The sequence below is a fragment of the Bactrocera tryoni genome, chromosome 1 (genome assembly GCF_016617805.1).
Source record: "Bactrocera tryoni isolate S06 chromosome 1, CSIRO_BtryS06_freeze2, whole genome shotgun sequence".
Classification (NCBI taxonomy): Eukaryota; Metazoa; Arthropoda; class Insecta; order Diptera; family Tephritidae; genus Bactrocera; species Bactrocera tryoni.
In genome coordinates this window covers 27,910,188-27,934,995 of record NC_052499.1, presented here as the reverse complement: position 1 = coordinate 27,934,995, position 24,808 = coordinate 27,910,188, and the positions used below count along the sequence as shown (strand labels likewise).

The 24,808-nt window shown below is 34.4% G+C and overlaps 1 protein-coding gene across 1 annotated transcript; it reads right to left on the bottom strand.

Moving 5' to 3' along the window:
• Positions 1 to 913: 913 nt before the first annotated feature.
• Positions 914 to 24,707, bottom strand: LOC120774216 (ceramide kinase). The gene is made up of 5 exons (XM_040103675.1): positions 24,122 to 24,707; positions 3,934 to 4,251; positions 2,222 to 3,846; positions 1,946 to 2,154; positions 914 to 1,322 (listed from the first exon to the last, which is right to left on the bottom strand). The coding sequence occupies exons 2-5, from the start codon at positions 4,196 to 4,198 to the stop codon at positions 1,202 to 1,204; spliced, it is 2,220 nt and encodes a 739-aa protein (XP_039959609.1). The 5' UTR covers positions 4,199 to 4,251; positions 24,122 to 24,707; the 3' UTR covers positions 914 to 1,201.
• Between the last annotated feature and the right edge of the window lie 101 nt (positions 24,708 to 24,808).

The following is a 24,808-nucleotide window of genomic DNA, read 5'->3' as shown; positions in this document are numbered from 1 at the left end:
GCAGCAACTTAAAGGATAACTACTATTAACTGAACTCCATTTGGTATCGCAAAGGACCAACACTGGTCTGAGTGGGTCATCAGTCTAATCTAAGACAACCATCTATATGCAGTACTTTGGGAAGCCATAAAAATAGAACCCTTATATGGGACTTTATTATTCGGAAAAGCGTCTTGTGGGCAATACAAATTTGCTAAGGCATTTAAATTTCTATTCCCAACTGCTCGGAAGGAGATCTGAATGCCCAAACCAAGTGTTTAACCCTTGTAATCGCAAACACGAGAGAATAAGGAGGGACGTGTTGAGATGTTTATATCTCGTCTTCATCTATATCGCTTCTGCAGCTGGCATCCGGAAAAATTGTCAACAGCGTAGATGGCTTTTACTTACCAGAAGTATAATAAGTTTAGAGCGATAAAACCAAGTAATGTACCTTATTTTTGGCCAGTAAATAGGTGTCTCATAAAAATTATAAAAAATAAAATGTACTCATTTATTTTGTTTCTCATTTATTGCTTCTTTATTGGCGAGTAACCATAAACGGTTAATTAAATTAAGCAGTTTGATACCCAGTTGCCACCATAACATCACCAAACTTACAAATAATATATGTTTTCATAAACTTTGAACAATAATTAAAAAACATCGTGAAATTACTAAATAAATCACATACATCTATACAATATCAGCTTTTAAATAATTAATACTCTTAAGAATGTTGGGAATGTTGGCTTACAATACTTTATATCTGTATGTATGTATACATTTTTAAAACTTGAACAGGAATGATAACAAAATGGAACCAAATATAATAGATATAAATATATATACATGTAAATTATATATGTAGGCATTCATTTTTTGTTTATAGAAGTAACTTTTTAAAATATATGTTTATATATGTATATATGTATGTATGTACGAAAGGCTATCGATTATCAATTTTAATTTTTCAAATTACATATTGCAAATATTTATTAAAAATCTTTAGTGCTTAAAGCTTATTGTTTCCGATTTAGTTATACACTTTTCTTCATACCTATCTACACATGCAACACTTTCAGCTCTAAGTTAGGAGACGTCTACGCAAATTGGCCAGAGTTTTCCACATGAAACAGCAAACGATGGCTGTACCCACCAACTTTTGTAATAATTTACATTCGATCGCGTGTCAAAAAACTTCCAAAGCATTATGGCTATGTTAATCATCACTTCGGCAGCAGCCACAGCAGCAGCACAGCAAGGATTTGCCACCGCTCTTCACCTGTTTATTGTATGTGTGTGGTCCACGCATGAAGATGTCGATTAATTGGCAATGTGAACTGGAAGAATTTCAAGTAAATTATTAGCATTGAGTAAAATCATAGAATTGTATGTTTAAAATCGCAGTATTTAAAATATAACATATTTATATTTCAAATTTAATACGTGGGACGTTCGATAGAAACCGTGTCTACAAAGAAAATTGATAATTTCGCAAAACTCGTGATTTATTTTTCAATCTAAATGCTAAATCGACACACTATAAACCACCAATGCTCCATGTTCTTTGTCCGCTGGTAAAATAGGCTTTATGGAAGTCCGCAAAATAGGACTTCTCTTCGGCAATAACCTCCTCATTCGACACGAATTTCTGTCAAGCAAACGTCTTTTTAAATTTTATAACCAAAAAGATGAGTAATCATATATTGTAATATTGTAAAAAAAAAAAAAAAATACAAAAAATAAGAGTCACCGACTAGTACCAAAAAAAAAGTATTGCACGATATTACATCTTGTAAGCTAAGATCTTGAAATAACCGCACTCGAATATACTTATGTATATCTAATGACTGTCAACTCGACAGTATTACACATTATGTTTAAGATTTATTTCGGCCTCCCGAAAGTAAATGTAATGAAATACATACATATTTGCTTAAATTTTTTTTTGTAAAATACGTACATCATAGTTAATTCCTGATCATTAACCACCTCTCCGTCACAGTTCCAACGCGACAAGCCGTTGTCATCATCATAGTCAACATAACCATCCGCAGTTTCAGCGATCGGCTGACAGGAACTACTAATGCTGTACTCTTGCACAAGATTCGCATTAGGCGAACGGAAGCAGAACTTTTTGGTGCGATAGGTTTCAACGAAAGGCAAATTTCGCTACAAAAAAATACATACAATAAAGTTAGTATACAGAGGTATACAAGTATAGACAATGGGTACTCACAATATCACCACTGCGGTCCGTCAAGTTTAAGAGCAATCGTACATTGTTGAGCAGCGAGGTTTTTCGCACTAGTACCAGGTCTAGATAGCCATCGCCTAGATGACTGTAGGGCGCCACACCTTTAGGGCTCCGCGTGCAGGCACAGGTAATATTCGCGCCACTGATCATGAAAAATTCACCATTTATTGTTTTCCACTCACTTTCGACTTTACTTTCCGGCGCGCACACGCCATCTGCTGCGTCGACCATCATTTCACTATCATTATCACAGTCTGTCAAATTTATATTCTTCGTATCATCAAAGTCCATAGTTTCATTGCTATTAGGAGCAAATATTTTTCCGCCGCGCAACTCGGCAGCGGTGTCAGCCACTTCCAAATAATTTGTTTTATTGCTTTGGCCGTCGTTATTATCCTCACAGCTCTTTAATGAAGCGTTCGAAGATGTGGGCAGCTCATCACCTGCAACGGACGTCGGCGTAGTAACGCCCGCCAATATGCCTTTGTGCATTAAAGCACGTTTCGTTGCAAGCGCCGCCTGCGCAATGGACGCCGCGTCACAGCGTGTACAATTCGCAAAACAAATCGTATCCTCTGTAGTTCTCACGTTTTCACACCTCGCGCCTTCTTCGTGTGCAGCCGCAACTGCATTCAATTTGTTGCCGCCTATTGGCTGTAAGATGCGCAGCTCTGCTTCGTAGCCGTTATTGGTAAGGAACGTTTTAACACCGGCAAACTCATAGCGCTTCGTACCCAGCCAACGATAACGCTCGCTCTTCGCCGCCACATCGCCCAAATAGCCGTAAGATAATACACTGGCACAGAAGCGTATGACGCCTTCACGATTGCGCACGCTACAAATGTCCACACCGCGCCGCTGACCCAAAATCAAATGTATCGCCGCGGTGCGCACATCCGATGTGCCGTGCAGGCTGTACGCGACCGTATCCGTACTACCCGCTGGTATAATGGCCACGGGCAGCGTTGGCTTCGGCACATACAGCGGCTGGCGCGCATCCATGCCCGCATCGCATATCGCGCGAAAGATGAGCCCGTTAATTACCTCTGCCACTGTGCCGTCGCCACCAACACAGCAAACCGCGTCGAACGGCGACAAATCATGACTCAACAGTATGTCGCGTATCTGATTCGAACGCTGCGATATAATGCAGGACGCGTCGATTCCAGCCAATTGAAACAGCGGTTTACAGTGGCGTTCATAGACCTGCAAGCCACGCTGACGTCCGCCATACGGATTGATGAAGACCATTAAGCGGCGCACACGCAGACGCGTTGGCGCCGTATTCGCGAGCATTTTATTGAGCAGCGCGTGCCATTGCCGCACCACATACGCATCGGCGTTATAGAGCACCAGCTTGTGCACATCCCAGCAGTTGCAGTCTGTCTCTGAGTTGATGATGCGCGCGGCGTATGACAAGGCAAGATACTGTTCAGTGGGTGGCGTACTGCTGTGTTGTTGTTTTTGTTCGCCTGCGCTGTGTGCATCGAACTCAGCCATTGGCTGCGGCGCTGCAATATGCAATGCCGCCGACTTGGTGTTACCCTTGCTCACTCTGATTAGCTCGTTTATATGCAACACATTCGTGTTCTTGCCATAGACTAAGCCTAAGTAACAACAACAATAAGAAAAACAAAATATTAATGTGTTTAGAACGCTTTGAATTAATTTTTTTTGTAATAATATTAACTCACCTTGCTTGAAGTTGCCCTCAGCGTCCGCGTCGCTGTTGCGCTTCGTCTGCAGTCGCTCCCAAACGATGTGGTCATAGTTGAGCAAGACGCGATACCGTTTCTTCTTGATTTGAAAGTTGTTTAGGAGAATATCACAATTTTGGCTGCTGACTATGGGTCTCGCTGTTGGCGCTGCGGCAGCTGCCTCCCTCTCTTTGTGGCTTGCGGCATTTGCATTGTTGTGCGCAGCGGAGAACTGCGTGAAGTCCGTGCTGCTCTGCGTCATCTCGGTGGCTGGCGTTGGACTGATTAGTTAAGCGCGACTCGACATGCCAAAAGCTGAAATGAAAAAGTTTTTAGCGGCGTTTCAAACTGGTTTTCGTACGCAAGATGAAGCAAAGAAAAACTGTGTAAAAGCGAATTGTGAAAAAGAACCAAATATTGGTGGATAACGAAAGGAAATTATGCCGAGAAACGATTAAAACCGTATTTTCCACACCAACGATTGAAGTAAGTGGCAAGAAAAAACAACAGCAAAAACAACAAATTAAAAATATTAGCTTGTTTTCGTTTTGCTAACATTCGCAAAGCGAGGTTAATGCTTCCATAATTAGTAAAGTATTACAAATACAAAAAATATATACTCGTATTTATGTACACTTGCATATTCTAAAAAAATATTTGTGATTGTTGTGTTCGTTTGTAAACTAAAAAAATTTTTTTAGCTTTATTGCGTCGGTTCTAACAAGTTAGACTAAATCGTCGGCTATTGTTGTTACCGCACCATAAAATAGTCCGCAAATAGTTTTTTGAGCGTGAATCGTGGAAGCGGTTTTAAGTCGTCAGTAAGAGACACACATTTACTTAATTCTTTAAGCTACAATTAAAATTGTATGTTCATGGAAGCTCTTCTGCCATTTTTTGAAGAGATAGGGTATCAACGAAGCTTTTACTTAGATTATTGATGCCTAATTTTCTGATCGAACACAACTTTATGCACACTAAATTTAATTCGTGCTGTCTTCCAAAAGCATACTAGTCTTACTAATTGACTTCCTCACAGTATGTTTTCAAATTACGCTCAAATATTCTTAACGACAAGCAATACAAGGTGTGTTCCAAAGTAAATTTTTTGAATCTAGCGCCTCCTGGTGGCGCCATCTACAAGTATATAGTTACGGACAATAAAATAGAATCATTCATGGTACTAATTTTCCTTTCTCAAAAAAATTATGAATTTGATTTAAATTCAACTAAGTTATATTTTTATTATGTACTTTACATCAAGTGCTATTGGTAGCTGTAAAAATATTGGAAAAAAACAATTCATAAATATTACAAAAACAAAGGCAAAGAATATATTTCAAAAATTCGATGGACAAAAAAGTAGAATCAAAATCTTTTACATTAAAAAAATATTTTTTTAAGGGAACTAATAGAAAAATTGGTAGTACATTGTAGTGTATTCTTAATCGTATAATACCGATGCACATCTTCTAGGCATAGACCTAATTAGGCTACCGAAAGTGTTTTGTGGAACAGAATACCAGACAATTTTCCGTTAGTTCTTGATGAGATTCAGATCTGCTGATTACTCTGGCCAAGCCATAACGCAAGCACCATGATCTGAAAACCATTTTTTGCAAGACCCGAAGTATGTTTCGGGTCGCTTTCTTGTTGGAATTGCCAAAATGCAAGGCTAATTCCATTCAGCATTTGGGAGTATGACCTTATCTAAAACCTTAACGTATATAAGGCGGTCAATGTTTTCTTGTATAGGCCCCGGAACACAATATGGGAAACAATATTAAACCATTATATTGCCCCCACGGGGTTTGAAGGACCTAGTCGTGTAGCGGACGCACACTTCTTTGTTTTTTGGACGACGGACTCACGCGTAACTATCATTTCCTATCATATTAATTTTTCATTGAGACCATAAACTGTCGAATCATTTTTTCTTAATTTTCAGCTCCGCCCTAAATAATGTGTCGTTTTGCAAACTGAATACAATTGTATCTATGCCGTTATCTCAGCATTGGCACCTTTCGGGACCATGTGCCAAAGCAATTTTTCTCCACAAGTCGTCTTCTTACTGTTCTTGAAGAAATTTTTGCATATAATTCTTATTGAATGGCTGCAGAGGCCTTAAACGGTACGCACATCGGCAATCATGCAATATTTTGAACGACTTGCGCAGTCATTTATTTGTGATCGGCCTATTTTTTCAATATTTTTCAGAAATTTTGAGGCATCAAACACAAATATTTGAGACATATGTATGTATTTCATATGTTTGCTTTACGCGTGATCCATTCCTTGCAAATTTTAGACGCACAATCTTTCCTCCTCTAAGCAATGTTTTGCTCGACTCATTTTTTTTAAATAAATTCATAATTGATACAATTATTCATTCTACAGATCTAATTAAGTTAATATAACTACTTATTACGCTTTTTGAATTCAATATTTTTTGTTTATGAATTCATTTCGCTCTTGATTCTATTATTTTGTCACTAAGCACGAGGCACGTTATTTAGACTTTTTAAATTACAGTTAATTGTAAAACTCAACAATGCTATCTTTTCCTCTCTTTTAAAACTACATTTTAGTGCCTTTGTTATTATGCAGAAAAGTTATTACATAGATGAAAAATTTCAAAAAAATTATGCCATTGTTTCAAAGCAACACCTTTGATTCTATTTTATTGTCCGTCACTGTATGTCGACTGGTGCGTTAGAATCTGCTATCTTTATCGATTGTCCAGTGAGAATTTCATGACATTTCATTGATTGGAAGTGAAGTTATTGCGTTTTAAGTGTCAGTATGTTTGTGTTATCGGTGCGAAAATGAGCTTCGGACAAAGAGCCAACATTAAATTTTGTTTTAAAATTGGTGAAACTTTTACCGAAACATTTCAATTGATAAAACAAGTTTATGGCGATGATTGCACGAGTGGTTTCAACGTTTTCAAAGTGGTCGTGAGGACAAAAATGAAGATCAACATGTGGGCCAATCAAAATCCGTGATCGCCGGAAATCAAAAATCAGCCGAAAGCATCATTGATATTCATGGAAATGGATAAACATCTCCAAAACATCGATTTATCGCATTTTGACCGAACATTTGGGCTTACGAGAGGTGTGTGCACGGTTTGATTATTATTTGACCAAATATCACATTTTAACCATTAACCACTCCCCGTATTCACCTGGTATGGCACCGTGCGACTTCTTATTTTTCGTAAAAATGCATTTGCCCATGAAAGGAAAGCGTTATGCAGACGTAGAGGCCATTCAGAAGGCTTGCACCGGCATACTAGCGGTCATACCGGCCAACGAGCTAAAACACTCGTTCGACATGCTTTTGGACCGTGCAAAAAGCTGTATTGAAACAGATGGAGACTATTTTGAATAAATTGATTTTGCCGAAAAAACCATTTGTTCTGTTTTTTTTGTAAGTCCTGTTTATTTCGGAACGCACCTTGTATTATGTAGATTTTGGCTTAGTCGTTCGAACAGGTTGTGCTTTGGAGTATACAAGTCTTTTGTGGAGGTTTTTGAAAAGTTTATAAAGCATCTTTTACATTTCGAAAACATCACTTCCAAAATTCCCGCATTATTTTTAACAATCTTACAGGAAGAGCGTACCCGGAATCTAAATCCACAGTTTATGAATCCTCAGTGTCAAAGTATTGCAAAAACCGGTATTAAAATGATTTCAAGCAAGCATTTGATTGACAGCATTGCTTTGGTTGGAGGATTAACCAATGCCAATTTCGTCTGCTTAATAAAGTCTGTCAGAAAAAACTAAGCGGAGTTCGTTCTTTGACAAATTTTTGGTCACTAAGAACGTTCAACGATAAAGACTTGAGATATGTATTTGTTGGACAGTATGTGAGAATTATTGCATCAACCTTGTATTTCAATGACAGAGGTAGCTTAAATATTAAAAAAACATAAAAACGTGATTTACGTTTGACCGAAGCTATAATACCGTTAACAAATAAAAAAGTTTTCCACACAAGAATTTGGTTTTGATCGATCAGTTTGTATTGCAGCTACATATAAGCTATGGTGGTCCAATCTAAACAGTTTATTCAGAGATTATAAGATTATAGCTTGGCTTTGGACAATAATCCGGGCCAAATTTTGTGTAGACATCTAGCAAATAAACACGTTTTCCATACAAAAACTTGATTTGGATCAGTCAGTTTGTGTGGCAGTTATATGCTATAATGATCAAATATCCACGGTTCCGGCAAATGGGCAGCTTACTGGAGAGAAAAGGACGTGTATTAAATTTCGGATCAATATCTCAAAAACTAATGGACTAGTTCGCCTACATACATATATACCGACGGACAGATAAAGAGACCTGAATAAATCGAATTAGCCCGTCACGTTGGTCAATGACATTAACAAACATCGTGGCAAACTGAATATATCCTGTTCAGTGTGTAATAGTGGAAAACACCGCCATTCATTTTTAACAATTATTTCTATTCAATCATATTACATGCTATATGCATCTATAAAAAAAATCGGTGTAACTGAAGGTTGTAATAGCAGCTACGAACCTAAAAATTGGATACGAGTGTGTGTTATTACAACATAAGAAAGTTTCATACTGTTCCTGGAAGAAATTTTAAAAGATACTTGTATTATATTTTCCGCTAAGAAAAGCTTTCTTGTCTATCAATTCGACTCCAAAATATTACAATTTAGTCTCAAATCAAAGAAATTATCATTGAATAAATAACTAATCTTTAGATTGCTTGTAGGATATCACGTGTTATGTTTGTAACTCTTTCACATAACACGTGATATCCTACAATATAGAATTCAAACTTGTCTCATAGTAGAAGCATTTGTTGCTGCAACATCGTGTGCTTGTAATTATAACTAGGCACGAAAGTAATTTGTGGGTGGTGAAATCACGTTGATTACTTGTTAACTCAAGTCTGCACATTCCGAGAAGTACTGACACCAATTGTTGCGAGTCATTAATTTCAAAGCTGCGTCCTACAAAGCGCACGCGAGAGCCGGCAAAAACGCAAAAAGCGCAAAGCAACGAAGGCAAAATTCGACACGACTTCCACTTGAGTACTATTAACTATACATAAGTATGTATGTGTATATATGTATATATGTATGTATGCGCATATTATTACATACATATGTTTATATAATTATTTAATTAAGACGCCGTTGAGTACTAGCAGAGACTAATAATTGTCTTTAGCTTTAGAAAAAGTGCAAAGTTTAAAGTTCCGCATTTTGTAAGCAGCGATAAGTGTCTTGAAAATGCAAATCATAACACAAACAAAAAAAATATACATACATATATACTATATACACATGTATGTATAAGACTTAATAGATGATATACATAAATGCAAAGTACGAAGATGATGAAGCAACCATTATTGTCAAGTTCAAGTCCAAACCGTTCACCTTCGACAGCGATGCGCGAAGGCATTTACGACTTGCCCAGACTGGCGTAACTGCGATAAAGCGATCGGAGATGAGGGGGGTGCCTTCATACATTTTGATACTATTATTATTTCTTTTTTTGCAAACCGTTTTTCTTTCGTGATTATATTTTACATCAAAATGGCATTTTTTGAGCTGAACGTAACTCCAATATTTCTTATTGCACTCCTTTTCACTTGAAACATACCTAAATATTTTAACTTAAAGCAGAATAATCTTAGAAACCAGTTGATCTTGAAAATATCAACCATGCAAATATCGCTCGCCTTTGTTCTCTGGGTTTTCTTGAGTAACCGGACTGGGCCATTGACACTGTGCGAGTAAACAGAATCAGCAAAAGTATTTTTCTGGGTCGGTACAATCTCCTTTGTGTGAAGCTCGAGCCCAATATGACACCGAACTGTCGCATTAAATTAGATACTGAATATAGAATTACGGCTGGCATTTAAAAGTTTGCAACGTGTTTCGAAGGATAGTAGAAAATTAGAATAATCTGATAATAAGTTTAAATATTTTGTACTTTTACTTTTTCATCCACGCTTAGTTGATAAAATGTTGATTTTTTTTACCTCGATATAATAAAGTTAACGCACTTTATAATGATATCGATATTTATTAATGTTATCGATAGATAACGATTAAGTACAATTTTCAGACATACTATGTAGTTGATATCGTATTGAATTTCTTTTGCCTAGAAATGAGAAAGTGCTGATAATCATTTTTTCGAACAATTTTATAATTATATACACTCGGCGAAAAAAAAACCCACGCACTTTACAAAGTGGTTTCAAATAGCTCAAAACTTAGATACATGTTATTCTAAGTAAAACATTTTTCTTGGGGAGTCAACCACTTTTATTTAGTTCATGTTTCAAGCATTTTTATGTGAAAAACTTATAGTTTAAAACTTGTTTTAATGAAAAATGTAAATACACACATATAACATACCCCAGACGAAAAATTTGTTATGGACAATAATGTGTTTTTTAAACAAGTTATTAAGATATTTTATGTTTTATATGATCTTTATTTAGCAATAGAATACATAACAAATCAAAATAACATTTTTTGTACAAAAATTTTCTTAGTATTTTGTTGAACCCCCCCTCCTCTTTATAACCTCGGCTATTCGTTTAGGCATGGATTCAAACAAACGTTCAAGATAATTTTTGTTAATTTCTTCATTCCACACAACTTCAATAATTTTTTCCATTTCTTTTAGACTTTTTGGACGCTTTTCTTTTATCCTTTTGCCCATATAATGCCAGCAGTTCTCAATTGGATTGAGATCTGGACTGTTTCCTGGCCAAGTGAGAGACTCAATTCCATAAAACTCTTTTTGTTTTGTAACCTGTATATGTTTGAAATAAATTATTGAATAATGAATTTCAATATTTTTATGCTTTAGTTACCGTTTTGGCTCTATGGCAAGGGGCTGAATCATCCTGAAAATACACTTTTTGGGTATGTTCGGACAGCTGTTCAATTGTTGGCAAAACGCCTTCTCTCAAAATTCCAATGTATTTTTCGGCATTCACAGATCCTTTTAGAATAATAAGCTGCCCAACACCAAACTTCGTTATAGCCCCCCACACCATTAAATAGGGTGAATGCTTTACGGTGGGCAAAACACAGCTTTCTAAAAAACGCTCCCCTTCCCTACGACGCACTGTGGCATTTCCGTCGGGTCCAAATAAATTAAATTTGGATTCGTCGGAAAAAATAACATTTCCCCTATCTGATATAGTCCAAGTTTTGTGGGACTTTGCCCATTCTAGTCGCTGTTTCTTCATTCGTGCAATGAGAAGTGGCTTCTTGGCTGGACGTCGCGCTCGTAATCCGAGATTATTAAGGACATTTTGCATTGAACGTGTAGTTATTTTTACACCAGTGGTTTCGTAAAATGTTGCATTGATTGCTCCAGCATGTTGAAAGCGATCACTAATGCACATCCGTTTAATTTGTCGTTCGTGACGAGGTTTTACTTTTTTCGGACGTCCACTGCCTTTTTTTCGAGCTAATGAATTAAAATTCGTATAATTTTTAATTATATTGCGCACGCTCCAATCACTTATGCCCATTTCACGAGCTATTTGACGTTTGGATAATTTATTTTTATATAAAGCCACTATTTCTGCTTTATTTTCAATTGACAACACCATGTTCAACTTCACTTATTTTCACAACTTACTCAAACGAAAATTCCGCAAATACTGAAAAAAACACGTGCGGAGGCCAACGGTTTTAGAAATAACGGTAAACTAATGTAGTCACATAACAGAAACGAAAAATAAGACAACTAGTGAATTTTGAGCAAATAGTGACAGTTATAAATAGGAATATTAGAAAATTTTCGACTGCGTGGGTTTTTTTCGCTGAGTGTAGATTAGTAAATAAAGTTTGATTTTTTTCAGTATATACACATATGGTCAAAATAATAAGTACATACGCCCGTGTAGCATTCAATGACTAATAAATTTTCTTTTATGACTAAAATAATAAAAATAAAGATATTTGTAATAATAGTGTAAATATAAACTTAAATTTCTAGCAAATAAAAAAGAGACTAAAAAAATGGCTGGACAAAATAATAAGTACATCGGATATATGTGAATGAAAAAATGTATTAGTTTGAGTTTTCTGTCTTTTATTTGACTTTTATTTACTTCTTTCATCAGTATCTAGTATATCTGTCATTATTTTCAGTTCCTTTTGAGATTCGTTTTGGCATACTGGAGATAAGTTTGCGGTACGTATCAATTGTGATCTCATAGCAGGTTTTTTCAACAAAATTCTCTGATTTGATCCTTATTTTGGAACGATTGCTTGTTGCTTTAGCTCCCCCAAAAGGTTTTCAATTGGATTCAAGGCGGGAGATTGACATAGTCATATAAGAGAACTCACACCATTGTCCTGGAACCAATCTTTTACCAACGTCGAAGTATGATTAGGATCATTATCCTGCTGAAATTTCCATATTAGTGGCATACTTTCCTTAGTATATGGCAGCATCGTGTTTTCCAAGACATCTTTATATTGAAACCTATTCATGGTGCCTGAAATACGATGTATTGGTCCTACACCATACCACGAAAAGCAGCCCAGACCATTATGTTGCCACCACCGTGTTTAACGGTCTTTTTTGTAGACTGTGGATGCAATTCTTTGCTTTTCGGACGTCGAACATTCCCTCAGGCATCATTTCCGAACAAATTAATTTCTTGTTTCGTCGTTCCACAAGATATTGCGCCCACTTTTTCTAACCACTTGGGCCGGACCAATTTGCATGATTTTTCGCGAATTGTAATCTTATCTGTAATTTTTTTTTTGCAATAATGGTATTCTTCTGGCTATCCGGGTAGGTAAATTAGCTCGATTTAGTATTCGTCGAGTCATTAGGGAAGATATTATGCTACCAATGTCGGCTGATATTATCCTTGAAGATACCAAGGGGTCCTTTTTACTAGAGCTACGATACGGTTGTCCTATGTCTTTTTTAATCAACCGCGAGTTTCAACATTCTTTTTCATCCTTAAGGCATTCTGCGCACGAAACACAATGAACGACCTAATGTTTTAGCGATATTCCTAAGACTTTTGCCCTCTTTTATGAGGATTAAGACGATGTCCATTTCCTCCGCCCTGCAATTTCTATCCATATACATATACATTTTTTTAGTTTATTTAATGAGTCTTAAACTTGGAACTATACAACCTAAAGAGCAAACCATTAAAATAAATCACTCGATTTGATGAAAATCTGAAAATAATTAACAGTGTACTTATTATTTTGACCACTTAGAAAACGAACATCAACAATCAATTGCCACGCCCACTACAAAGTGTGAATTCAGCATTTTCTTTTCAATATAAAAAGTACTACCATACCGAATTTAATAAAATCAACCCATAGTAGTGTTCGTGTACTTCACCAAACATTCAAAATTCAGTCATGACTGCAGCCTAAAGGAATGTACTTATTATTTTGACCATATGTGTATTTGGATACACATTTAAATGAATAAATTTTTGTATCCACGCATAATTGATAAAATATTACATTTTTTATCTCCATATAAGCAAGTTGATGTACTTACCGATATTAATTATATCGATATTTCTACTGTTATAATATGTGTATATCGATAAAATATGATTTTTTGTCCAAAATTAAAATATTAATTAATTACATAGAAATGCGCTAATAAGTCTCGAAGTAATTTTTATTGATATTTGTGAATATTATGCTTTATCGGTTTTTTATGAGCTTAGTTTAACAGGAGACGAGTAAGTGATACAGCTTGTCGGTATTTAGATATATTATTGATATTATGGGAATTATTTTTCGCTTAAAATAGGATTTTAATATTCGTTACATCAGGTTAAGTGAAAATTATCGAAATATTGGTTTATAATTTTTATCGATAAAATATATTTTTTAACCAAGCTAAGTTCATGAAATATTTAGACCCGTAAGTGACGTAACATATCGATATTAATGTAATGTTATCGATAAAATATGTTTTTATAAAACTTATTACAAGCGTAGTTAATCAAATATTAACAGTTTTAACATAAATAGAGTTGAGTGAGTGAGGTAAAATATAGATATTAGTGATATGTTTATCGGTATTAATCGATAAAATATGTTCTAATATTTTATATACAATATTTTATCCAAACTTACTTGTTAAAATATTGAAACTTATACATAGAGATGAATAAGTGACGTAACATATCAATATTAATGAAATGTTTATCGTCATTTATTGATTAAAACATGTTTTTAAAATTTTTTTCTAAGCTAATTTTAATTTGCTGCTACTTATTAAGTTATACTAATGTATATTCTATATACATATGTTTATGTATGTGTCTCCATAAAACTCAAATTTGTTTTTGCCTTTCTAATAGTATTTACTCAGTCGTTAAACTATTAGCAGAGCGGAAGAGCCACTAATTCACCTTGTACCCCCATAAAGTAAACAACGTAGGGTAAACAGTAAATAAAGCAACGCAGTGCTAAGTGATTTCTATATTAAAGTTGATCACTTTGAATGTGACTTTTATAGTGCTATATTCATACATACATACATATCTGATTATTTTACTTGGCTAATAATGCAAAATATTGTTTATGTGTTACATAGTGTACAGATACATGTATGTATGTACATATATACATATGTATAAGCACACACGTGTAATCATCGTAATGTTAACAAATAAATATGTATGTATAAATGAAATAATAATCATCGAACTGCACATCTGTGAGAGCACACACATACATGTACATATATGTATGTATGTACACACTGTGCACCCTCCCATTATTCCAAGAGAATTTCAGATGAATGCAATCTTTGTTTTGTTGTTAAAAACCGCAGTTGATTTGTTATTTGAGTTTGCTACAATACGTAAATGAAGCGTAAATATTCTGCTTCGCCTCTATTTTTCTTATCGTTCTGCACCATCAGAAAGGAATTTGTTAAATAAACACATTTGAGAAATACTCGCATGTTTTGCTTTCAGAATTTTCATATTTTGATTCTTAGCTCAATTAGTACGATCTAAATGCCTAACACAAGCGTAAGTACACTGACTCACAAAAGTGTGCGTGACAAGCTTGCATGAGTCTAAACTTTTAAAGGTAATGAAAAGATTTGCTTGTTGAACTTCTTTGAAAACTACCGTTACTTGGAAAGTAAGAGCGATTTGTATGCAGATACTTGACTTTTACAGCCTTGATTTATAGATTTCATTTAGTTGAGGTTTAACAGTGTCTCTGAAAAAACAACTTTGGGCAAGTGTAGGAATTTCTAAGAAACATTTTGGTTTTGGTTATGAAATTTAGAGAAACATTTCGAAAACTTCAAAGCAAGCACCGATTCTGAGGAGTCGGTATGCTATGTAAAGGGCCTACGTGGATTAACATACTGTTGAAATGTTACTTGAAAAAGCAACCCTGCTAATGACAATGCATAAGTTCAATTTCGAATTCGTGCATAATTACATGCAATATATTGTTTTCCGATTTCATTTTGTTACTTATCAATAAACTGTTCAATCGTTAAGACGAATACTGCGGCTGCGCGTTTCATTTAAATCCCACACATACAATACAAATGTTCAAAACGGAAAGAAATCAACAGAGTTTTTCGCATTTTTCAAAATGTCTAATGTAAACAATGTTCAAAAAAATTATACTTTACTTACAAATTTATAAAAGATATGTCGGAAAGTATTTATATATGTATACATATTTTGTCAGTAAGTTGGTGAAAATCTTTCCAATTACTTCCTCTCACCTCCGTTTTTCAAAAATAGAGTGGATGATAGTCGTTTTTAACATTTTTAATAGTCTGTTGAGGTTACAAGAAAACTTGAGGTACTTTAGAATAGAAGAAGTATGTACATAAACATAAGTTGAATATTTCGAATAATATTAGTTATATATTTTTCCGACTGCTATAAGAATAACTCGGTATATTTCAATTTATTATGAGAAATCGAAAACACACATCGACTGAATCAACTGCATTTTTGAGCACTCAAATCATCTATTTGATGAGTATAGTCCTGACTTGGCACCGTATGACTTCTTTTTATTCCCACAGGTAAACGATAAACTAGGAGGTTAACGTTTTTCGACACTCAAAGAGACGGTTGATGCGTTCCAAACTGACAACCTTAACCAGAGTGGTAAAAGTGCCTCGAGAATTGGTTCAAAAGTATGCAAAAGTAAATTGGTTCTAATGGAAAATATTAAAAAAAAAAACAATAAATCGATTTTCGATGAATAAAATTTGTTTTTGTTCTCTAATTACAAAATATAAAAGGCAACCTTGGGTTGTTACTTTGCTTCCCCCGATAATACTTGTAGCTTTACATGTACATATGTATGTATATTTTTGGCAGTATATGTACATACATATGTGTATATATGTATACATACAAGTAGTCAAAAAACACAATAAGGTACTAGAGCACACATAACGTTTCTCTTAAGTGGGCACTCAGATACCCAAAACATTAAAATTAATTAATTGCAACTTTTATCTTTGTTAGACTGCGATAAACAAGCAATATTTATAAATAATATTATACACAAAAATGTTTATGTATATTTTTAGATATGAAAATAAACAATATAAGAATTAATTTCTTCATTGGTTGTATTATTTGTAAGATCAAAGTTCCAATTGCAAACTTTTTATCAAAAATATCGGTCAATCTGTGAGATATATTATATAAATTCGAAGGAGTACTCTTTTCTAAAAATAGAACGCCTTTATGTCATGCATGGGTTGCATCGGATCAATAATTCCCTTTCATTATTTTGTACATCCGGTTAAATTTATACTTCATAAAATTGTGACAGCATGTGTTTTTCTAATAACAATCATGACTAAAATGGATAAAATCAAGTGAAAACGGGCCTTATGTGCCTGGAGGTATTTTTTCGGCTTTAATCCAGGCAGAACTTAGTCCTTCCCTAATTGTTCTGTTATATAATTTGTTCAGATCGGCTTTTGAGATCATAAGATATTAAAAATTTGATTGTAAATTCGAACTCGTCGTGTGAAATATTTTTAAGAGTAAAGATTTTCTGTTTTTTGATTGATTTTTTTTTTGGAAATATAGTACTTATAGTATTTTTTTTTTAATGAGATCGTTAGTTAGGTTCTCTGATAGTTAGCCTAGAGATCAAAGCTGTTTAAAAAATCTTATCGGATTTCAGCTGCAGAAATTTTATGGTATACTACTTGTTTGCCGCGCATTTGTGAGATCAAGGCTTAGAACCTTGGCAGCTCATACATTCAGATATCTCACCAAGCGCTTGGGAATAGAAACTAAACGCTTAAGCAAATTTGTTTAGCGAACTAATAGAATCGACTACACCAGTTATATTTTTAACGTCTGCATATAGTAGTCCAAGTGCGATCCCTGGATCAGCATCGAACCTGACCTAACTTAGATTGCCTCCTTGTTAGCAGTTATAAGTAGCTTTTCTATTAGACAAATGTGAAAAATGAGGCCCAAATTGTCAGCTATCGAAATGAAAAAATAAGGAAAAGTATAATTATTTAAACTAAAACTTATTATTTGTAAAGTATTTTGTTAATTTATTTAGAATTATATTTAGCAATATTAGTTTCCGATTTTTGGCACTTATCTCTTTGTCTGCGAGTTATTTTTGAACTGTGCAGCTTCCCTTTTTTCTTAAGCTAGGATAAACCACCAAAGGTAAGATTGATTAGTGCATTCATCTTTAAAATGTACAAATAATTAAATTGAGTCTCAATATATGTACTTATGTATGTCTAAAAGAAAAAGTAACTGCCTACAAGGGATGTCCGAATATGGGCTGCCTTAGTGCATATGATTCAATGTTGAATGCTTGAAAATTTACTGTTTGCTGAAATTTGCATAAATGCCTGCTTTGTTTACAAACCAACACAATTTTGGCGAAATTAATTAAAACAAAAACGAAATACGCGAAAGTGTTGCCATTTATTCCTTTGCCACCGATAGAGTCTGGCCCATTGCACTCAATCACGTACATACACAGCTCGTAAAAGTATAATATTTCAAATTAGGAGATAGAAAGAATAACAACAACAAATTAGCGGGCGAGAATGCTTCGTGCCATCATGTCCGCAATCAGGCGTTTGCAAATCTAAATTGCCGTTTGTCGTTTAATGGTGCCGTTTTGTGACATTAAGCACTTTAATTTTGTGTAAAATAATAAGCACATTTTTATATGTATATGTTATGTATATTTTTAATTTTATATGTATATGAATGCAGTACCGACAGGAAATTTGTATACCATTTTTTCTCTTTGTGGAGTCTAAATCAGCTGTGATAATGTAATAGATTTCCCTACTCACAAACAGATGAGCTAAATCAGAGTCACTCAGGGACATTTCGATTAGATTAGCTTCAAATCACTTCTGTGACGAAACTAATATTTAACTGGCATTTGGCAACTCTCAGGGCATTAAAATATCAAAAGTATGCCTGAAAGGAGGTAGTCGGACTAGTTGGACTTGTGGTTGAACTATATGTAAAGTAGTTTGATTTCACTTGTGGCATTTGTGCTTCACACATATGTACATATACACATACATATGTATATGTAAGTATAGTTATAATCAGAAAAAAATGATAAGATTGTTCCCTTTAATTAATAAATAGTAATTAAATTAAAATTGATAAACGTAATCCTGTTGTATTTGATAAGAAATATGTTTGAATTGAAAATAAAGTATTTTATACACTTGAAATATTATTTATAGCTTAAAGATTTATTAGGGTCATCAAATAAAGCGATAAGTTAGTTTTTGTTTCGAAGCATTTAATTAAAAATATTTTTGAAAACAAGTAAGGAAGTGCTAAGTTCGGGTGTCACCGAACATTTTATACTCTCGCATGATAAAGTGATAATCGAGATTTCATTATCCGTCATTTACATATTTTTCAAATACCGTATTTGTGTAAAGTTTGATTCCGCTATCATCATTGGTTCCTAAGGTACTATATATTATACAGAGAAGGCATCAGATGGAATTCAAAATAGCGTTATATTGGAAGAAGGCGTGGTTGTGAACCGATTTCACGCATATTTCGTACACGTCATCAGGGTGTAAAGAAAATATTATATACCGGATTTCATTGAAATCGGTCGAGTAGTTCCTGAGATATGGTTTTTGGTGCATAAAAAGCCTGGGTGCAGCTTCCTTCTGCCATTTCTTCCGTAAAATATAGTGTTTCTGACGTTTTTTGTTAGTCGGTTAACGCACTTTTAGTGATTTTCAACATAACCTTTGTATTGGAGGTGGGCGTGGTTATTATCCGATTTCTTCCATTTTTGAACTGTATATGGAAAATGGCTGAAGTAAACGACTCTATAGAGTTTGGTTGACATAGCTATAGTAGTTTCCGAGATACATATGTACAAAAAACTTTGTAGTCCAAATATGCCCCTCCCTAATGCGATTGTTTGTGCCTAATTTCACTTTAATACCTTTATTTATGGCTTAGTTATGACACTTTATAGGATTTCGTTTTTCGACATTTTGTGGACGTGGCAGTGGGCCGATTTTGCCCATCTTCGAACTTAACCTTCTTATGGAGCCAAGAAATACGTGTACCAAGTTTCATCATGATACCTCAATTTTTACTCAAGTTACAGCTTGCACGGAGGGACGGACGGACAGACGGACGGACAGACAGACATCCGGATTTCAACTCTACTCGTCACCCTGATCACTTTGGTATATACATATAACCCTATATCTGACTCTTTTAGTTTTAGGACTTACAAACAACCATTATGTGAACAAAACTATAATACTCTCCTTAGCAACTTTGTTGCGAGAGTATAAAAATGTTGCTTTATTGATTCCACACAGAAAAAATAAGACAATTAAAAAATGTTGTTCCACACATTTCAATAGTTTTGTTGCGTAATGACTATTGTGATAATTACACTACCCCAAAAAGGCCTTCTTATAAATATATTTTCTAATCCATAACGCCAAATAACCTTTTCTATGTTTTTCTCATGAATTTCTTGTTTACATTTTAATGATTTTGTACGATTTCTTCTTCTTATTCAAAACAGCTGATTCTGCCGTATGAGTTGACAAATTATTTATTTTAATTATGCTACATATCTTCTTTGTCGATTTCTCAGCTAAAGCTGTCCTTTGGATGCAAAATTTTCATGAACAATCTGAATATTATATATCATTTTTTATAAGTTTTCCTTTCATATTAATATAATTATGTACAAACAAAATAATTTATGAAACACATTTTTTAATTAAAATTAATTTATTTTACATATTAACTCAGCACTTTTACTTCAAGGCAATTTTTAAAGTTCTGGTAAAAAGCTAATGCAAAACCGAACCTAAAAAATTAAGAAATGCTGAAACGCTTGAAAGCCGAATGAACAAGTTCATTGAACAAAAAGAAAGTGACAGCGTGTTGTCTGCGAAGTAACGCCGCTAACCTTAGAAAGAAATGCAATGTGGGCACCGACGCAATTATGGTACATATGTATGTATATGAAATGATGTACATATGTACATATGGTATATTCCAAAACTTGATGAGTATGCATGTGTATGTACCTATATTTGTATGTGTGTATTTATGTACATAGTATAGATTTCAATGTACAAAGAGTAAAGGCTCGTTATCTCAATCTTAATCAATAGGTTATATGGGGTGTTATATGCGTATAACAAGAAGGTTTGGCAGAGGTAGGAAGGACTTAAGTGGTGTAATACCATTGGCTCTTCTCCCAAGGGACAGCATTACCAAAAGGGTAAACTTCACTAAGAAGGTAAAAGGGATAGTACGGTTCGAAAACGTCGGAGAGGATTGGTGCAGAAGTCGCAGGACCATCCACCAAACTCTCCATACCCAAAGGAAGTTTTCTGAGCATATTTCAAGCAAAAATCGTTGCCAAAAGTCGGTTCGTAAAGATAAACCATACTTAGCGACAGTCAAGCGGCACTTAAAGTAATCTCTACCTACAAGATCAAATCGCTACAGGAGTGTAGATAACAGCTGAACAGTCTATCGGAACGTAATCAAGTGCACCTTATCTGAGTGCCCGGTAACAAAGGTATAGGCGGGAATGAATTGGCTGATGAGCTCGCCCGCTCCGCAGCATCCTTTAACAAGGGAGGCCCTCATACTATAAAGGAGCTGCTTCGCAAGGAAGAAGGAGTAAGCAGAGAGAGGTACTGGCAATAACTCCCAGGCATGCGCCATGCCAAGTTGCCAATACAACTTCAGTAGGTTTAAATATGTAATAAACCTCCTTAGGAACAAAGTCAGACTATTTGTCATACGTGTATTTTACACTGGGCGCTGTAAGCTGAAGAAGCTTCTTGTGCAAATTGCTGGTTCTGCGGCAAGGAGCTTGAACTTTCAGAACACCTGCTAATTGACTGTCTGCATGTGCAGGATAAAGGCAAGAAAATAAATTATACCAATTATGCTGTTCAAAATCTCACTAGTCTGGAAATCTTCAGGCTTCAACCAATTTTTTGAATGTTGTTGTAGGAAAATATAGTTACCACCGCGAATATTGTTAAATAATCTTGAAATAAATTAGAATTCTTCCTAAGCAGTTTTGTATCGAACTAGTAAGAGAGTGGCATATTTTTGACCAAAATTGGACAATTAATTAGGTAACATCCTACATTACATCGAACAAAGCCAGTCCAAGAGAATAACTGATTGGACTGGGGCTTCGTACTAGTTTAAAAGTAGTTTATAACTATTTGATTTTACTACAAGGTATTTGTAAGTACACATCTACCTGGGACGTTCTTTGTTTCTTTCTAGTCTTTAATCTCCACAAATGCAATTTTTTAATGATAAGATAATGAAATGTCCATAAAAGTCCCGACATTCTACGTTCAAACGATTAGCGACTGCGCAGAATAGTTATGTGAAATGTATATATTACCACGACAAATACATTATGCATTTTAAACCTTTCCTACAAAAGAGTTCAAAATTCGATTCTCTGCTGCATTTTTTTTATTTATATTATACAAAAATTTTATACTTTTCCACTCAAATAAGTTTCTATCGGCAAAATTCTGCCCAGATGACAGTCTATAACTGGCTACCGTCCGGGTTACGTACATATGTCCGACTGTCGTGGGAACGGTCTCTTCTCAAACCTCTACCATTGTGCATCAGCAGTACTTCCACTGGTGTCAAATTCTCAACACAAAGAGTATTTTAACTTAGCGGAAACATTTTTCTCAGCTTGAGAGAAAAATAGTTCTCAACGTTATATCAAATGTGATTCTTCAAGGCGTCTCCACTATGTACATATGTATTTGTTTACTGTACTTATAATGAACTGTATATTAAGTTTGAAGTGTAACACCCAGAAGGAAAACGGTGCAACTGAGCTTAACGTTTTCTTGTTTTTAATAAATCAATTTAAAAAAAAAGTAAAATTTATTCTCAACATATCCTTAATTTAGTAATCAAAGGTTATGAAATAATTAAATAATGATGTTGGACTTCATTTCTTGAAAGTTTCATTATATTTATTTATTTTAAGAATAATTATTTTTTGGCAAGCGTCTAAAGTATTCACCAGTATGTACTATTTACGTTATTTATTTATAAAACAATAAAAAAAAAATATTTATAATATTTGCCATAACAAGCCAGTTTTTGCATTCCTGTTTCTCATTTCAATATCAAACTTGCTATATTTGAATTCATTTACATAAATACTATGAAAAGTATTCTAGTTTAAAATCCTAAGGTCTTGCCAATAAGCAGTTATCATTTTTAATTAATGCGGCAAAAAAGTAAAATGACCTGTGCTAATATACAACCCGGCAATCAGGTTGTAAACATGTATTCAATCATGTAGTTCAGCGCTACACCTGAACATTGCAAAAGTCTTAATTGATACTGATATGTAGAAATATACCCAACTTACATACACATACATATGTACATATGCTATTATATTTTCATAATAACACAAAGAATACTGCATTGTTTCGCATTGCTATTTGGCAGTTCAGGTTAAAGCGAAGTGCCCAACTGTGGTTATGTGATATCACAAGTTAACGTTCTCGCAGAATACTATTTAGCTACCTTATCGCCATACATACACATATACTACACATATGTTTGCACATATTTACACACATGTCAGTTAGTCACTCAGTGTCATGGAATTTTTTTTTGTAAACATTTAATGATGGTGTTTTGTTTTGCACAATGCAGTTTAATTTCTGGTTTGTGTCCTGCATTCGTAAGCAGTATTAAGAACAATAAAAGTAATACATACAGACATGACAGCGAACAATTTACGTGCCTGCATGCCTTGACTTCGTTAATCCACGTAAAGCGTACAGCTTTACAGTTGTATGGACAGTATATACAAACATTTATATTTGCAGTATAAATAATCAGCATACATTAGTTCATTTCGAAAAAAGCAAAAGCGAAAGCAGATAAGGAAATGGAAAAAGCATGTGGCAAGTTTAGGTGGAATTGAAAATTAAATACAGAAAAGTTGTAGGAATGTTTTTCACCGTTATGCAAAGGATATTAACACAGAGTCAGCAATCGTTTGATATAGCATATGAAAATCAGATAATAGATCGGTTTGTGTAAGAAAACATTGAGTAAGCTTCCGAAGTAGGTACTGCTTTTACTAAGGTATACTGCTCAATGACTGGAAATCCCAAACATTTTTATATTTGGTTTGTTTGTTCAGATTGGTTCATTGCAGAACCAAATTAATATTAATACGGCCAAATCTGCCACTAAATTAAATCGTAAGTTAATATATCTAGACTTACATGCATTTACAAAGCGTTTACTATTTTGTAGTATTTAAGGTAAAATTAAAGCAAAATGCTCCCTTTGCTTGATCAGAGCTGTATAAAATGAGCACATACACATGTGTACAACAAGCATAGACTTACAAACAGACACACAAATTTTGCAATTCATTAGCACTTTGATAACTGGCAGCAACGAGAACTTTGTTATAAAACTCGTTTTATCGGTTTAATACATCTACATATAAATATTAAATACCGCAAGTGCATATGCGCATTAAGGAGCACATATGTATATGTATATATGTATTCTTAAATGTTATGCGATATAATAAAATAAAGTCACTTTATTCACCTTGATAGCTTTTTGGTGTTTTGGGCATCAACGTGTCCGCCTCCAGTGAACAGTGGGTGTCCACCATATGCTTTGTTCCGGTTTCTTTTAAAAAAAATATGTATTTTTCCTGTTTGTGTTGTTGCTTTATCTTTGTATTGTAGTGTATTGGCAAGTAAATTGAAGTATTTTAGAACTTCAAGAAAAGTCGATATGTCAAATACTATGCCGAATTTAGAGGTAAGAACTTGTACTTTTGTGCAGATATCCCTTAATTAATTGCTGTAAAAATACGCACTTTCTCAATTACAAGCATATGCAAATATGCGGTAAAAAGTGCTTTCCACTTTAACACCTAATTATGTTGCTTAATCACTTTTTTCACTGAGCAAAAGTCCCGATTTGAATTACTCTTTTTTAACACTTCAGGTACTTTGAAAAGTATAACCAAACAGTTGTGTATATGAAAGCATAAGTATAATTTTTTTCAGGAACCGCTTGTTTAATTAAAACGTTTACAACAATAATAAGTGCGATAATTTATAAAAATTAATAAGGCAACGGAAACCACGAACATAACAATTCAATTTCACTACCGAGAAAATACTAAACAAAAACAATGTCGAATAAAATGAAATTATAATTGACTACACGATGTGTTGCCAACTACATGTGATGGAGGCAATTTTATGGGTTCAAACGAATCGT

Bases quoted from the DNA above. Each gene is read 5' to 3' on its own strand.
- LOC120774216 (XM_040103675.1), bottom strand. From the start codon at position 4,198: ATGACGCAGAGCAGCACGGACTTCACGCAGTTCTCCGCTGCGCACAAC. The intron at 2,155-2,221 runs GTGAGTACCCAT...ATTTTTTTGTAG, and splicing joins CGGACCGCAGTGGTGATATT to CGAAATTTGCCTTTCGTTGA. The intron at 1,323-1,945 runs GTACGTATTTTA...AAATTCTTCCAG, and splicing joins GATCAGGAATTAACTATGAT to TTCACATTGCCAATTAATCG.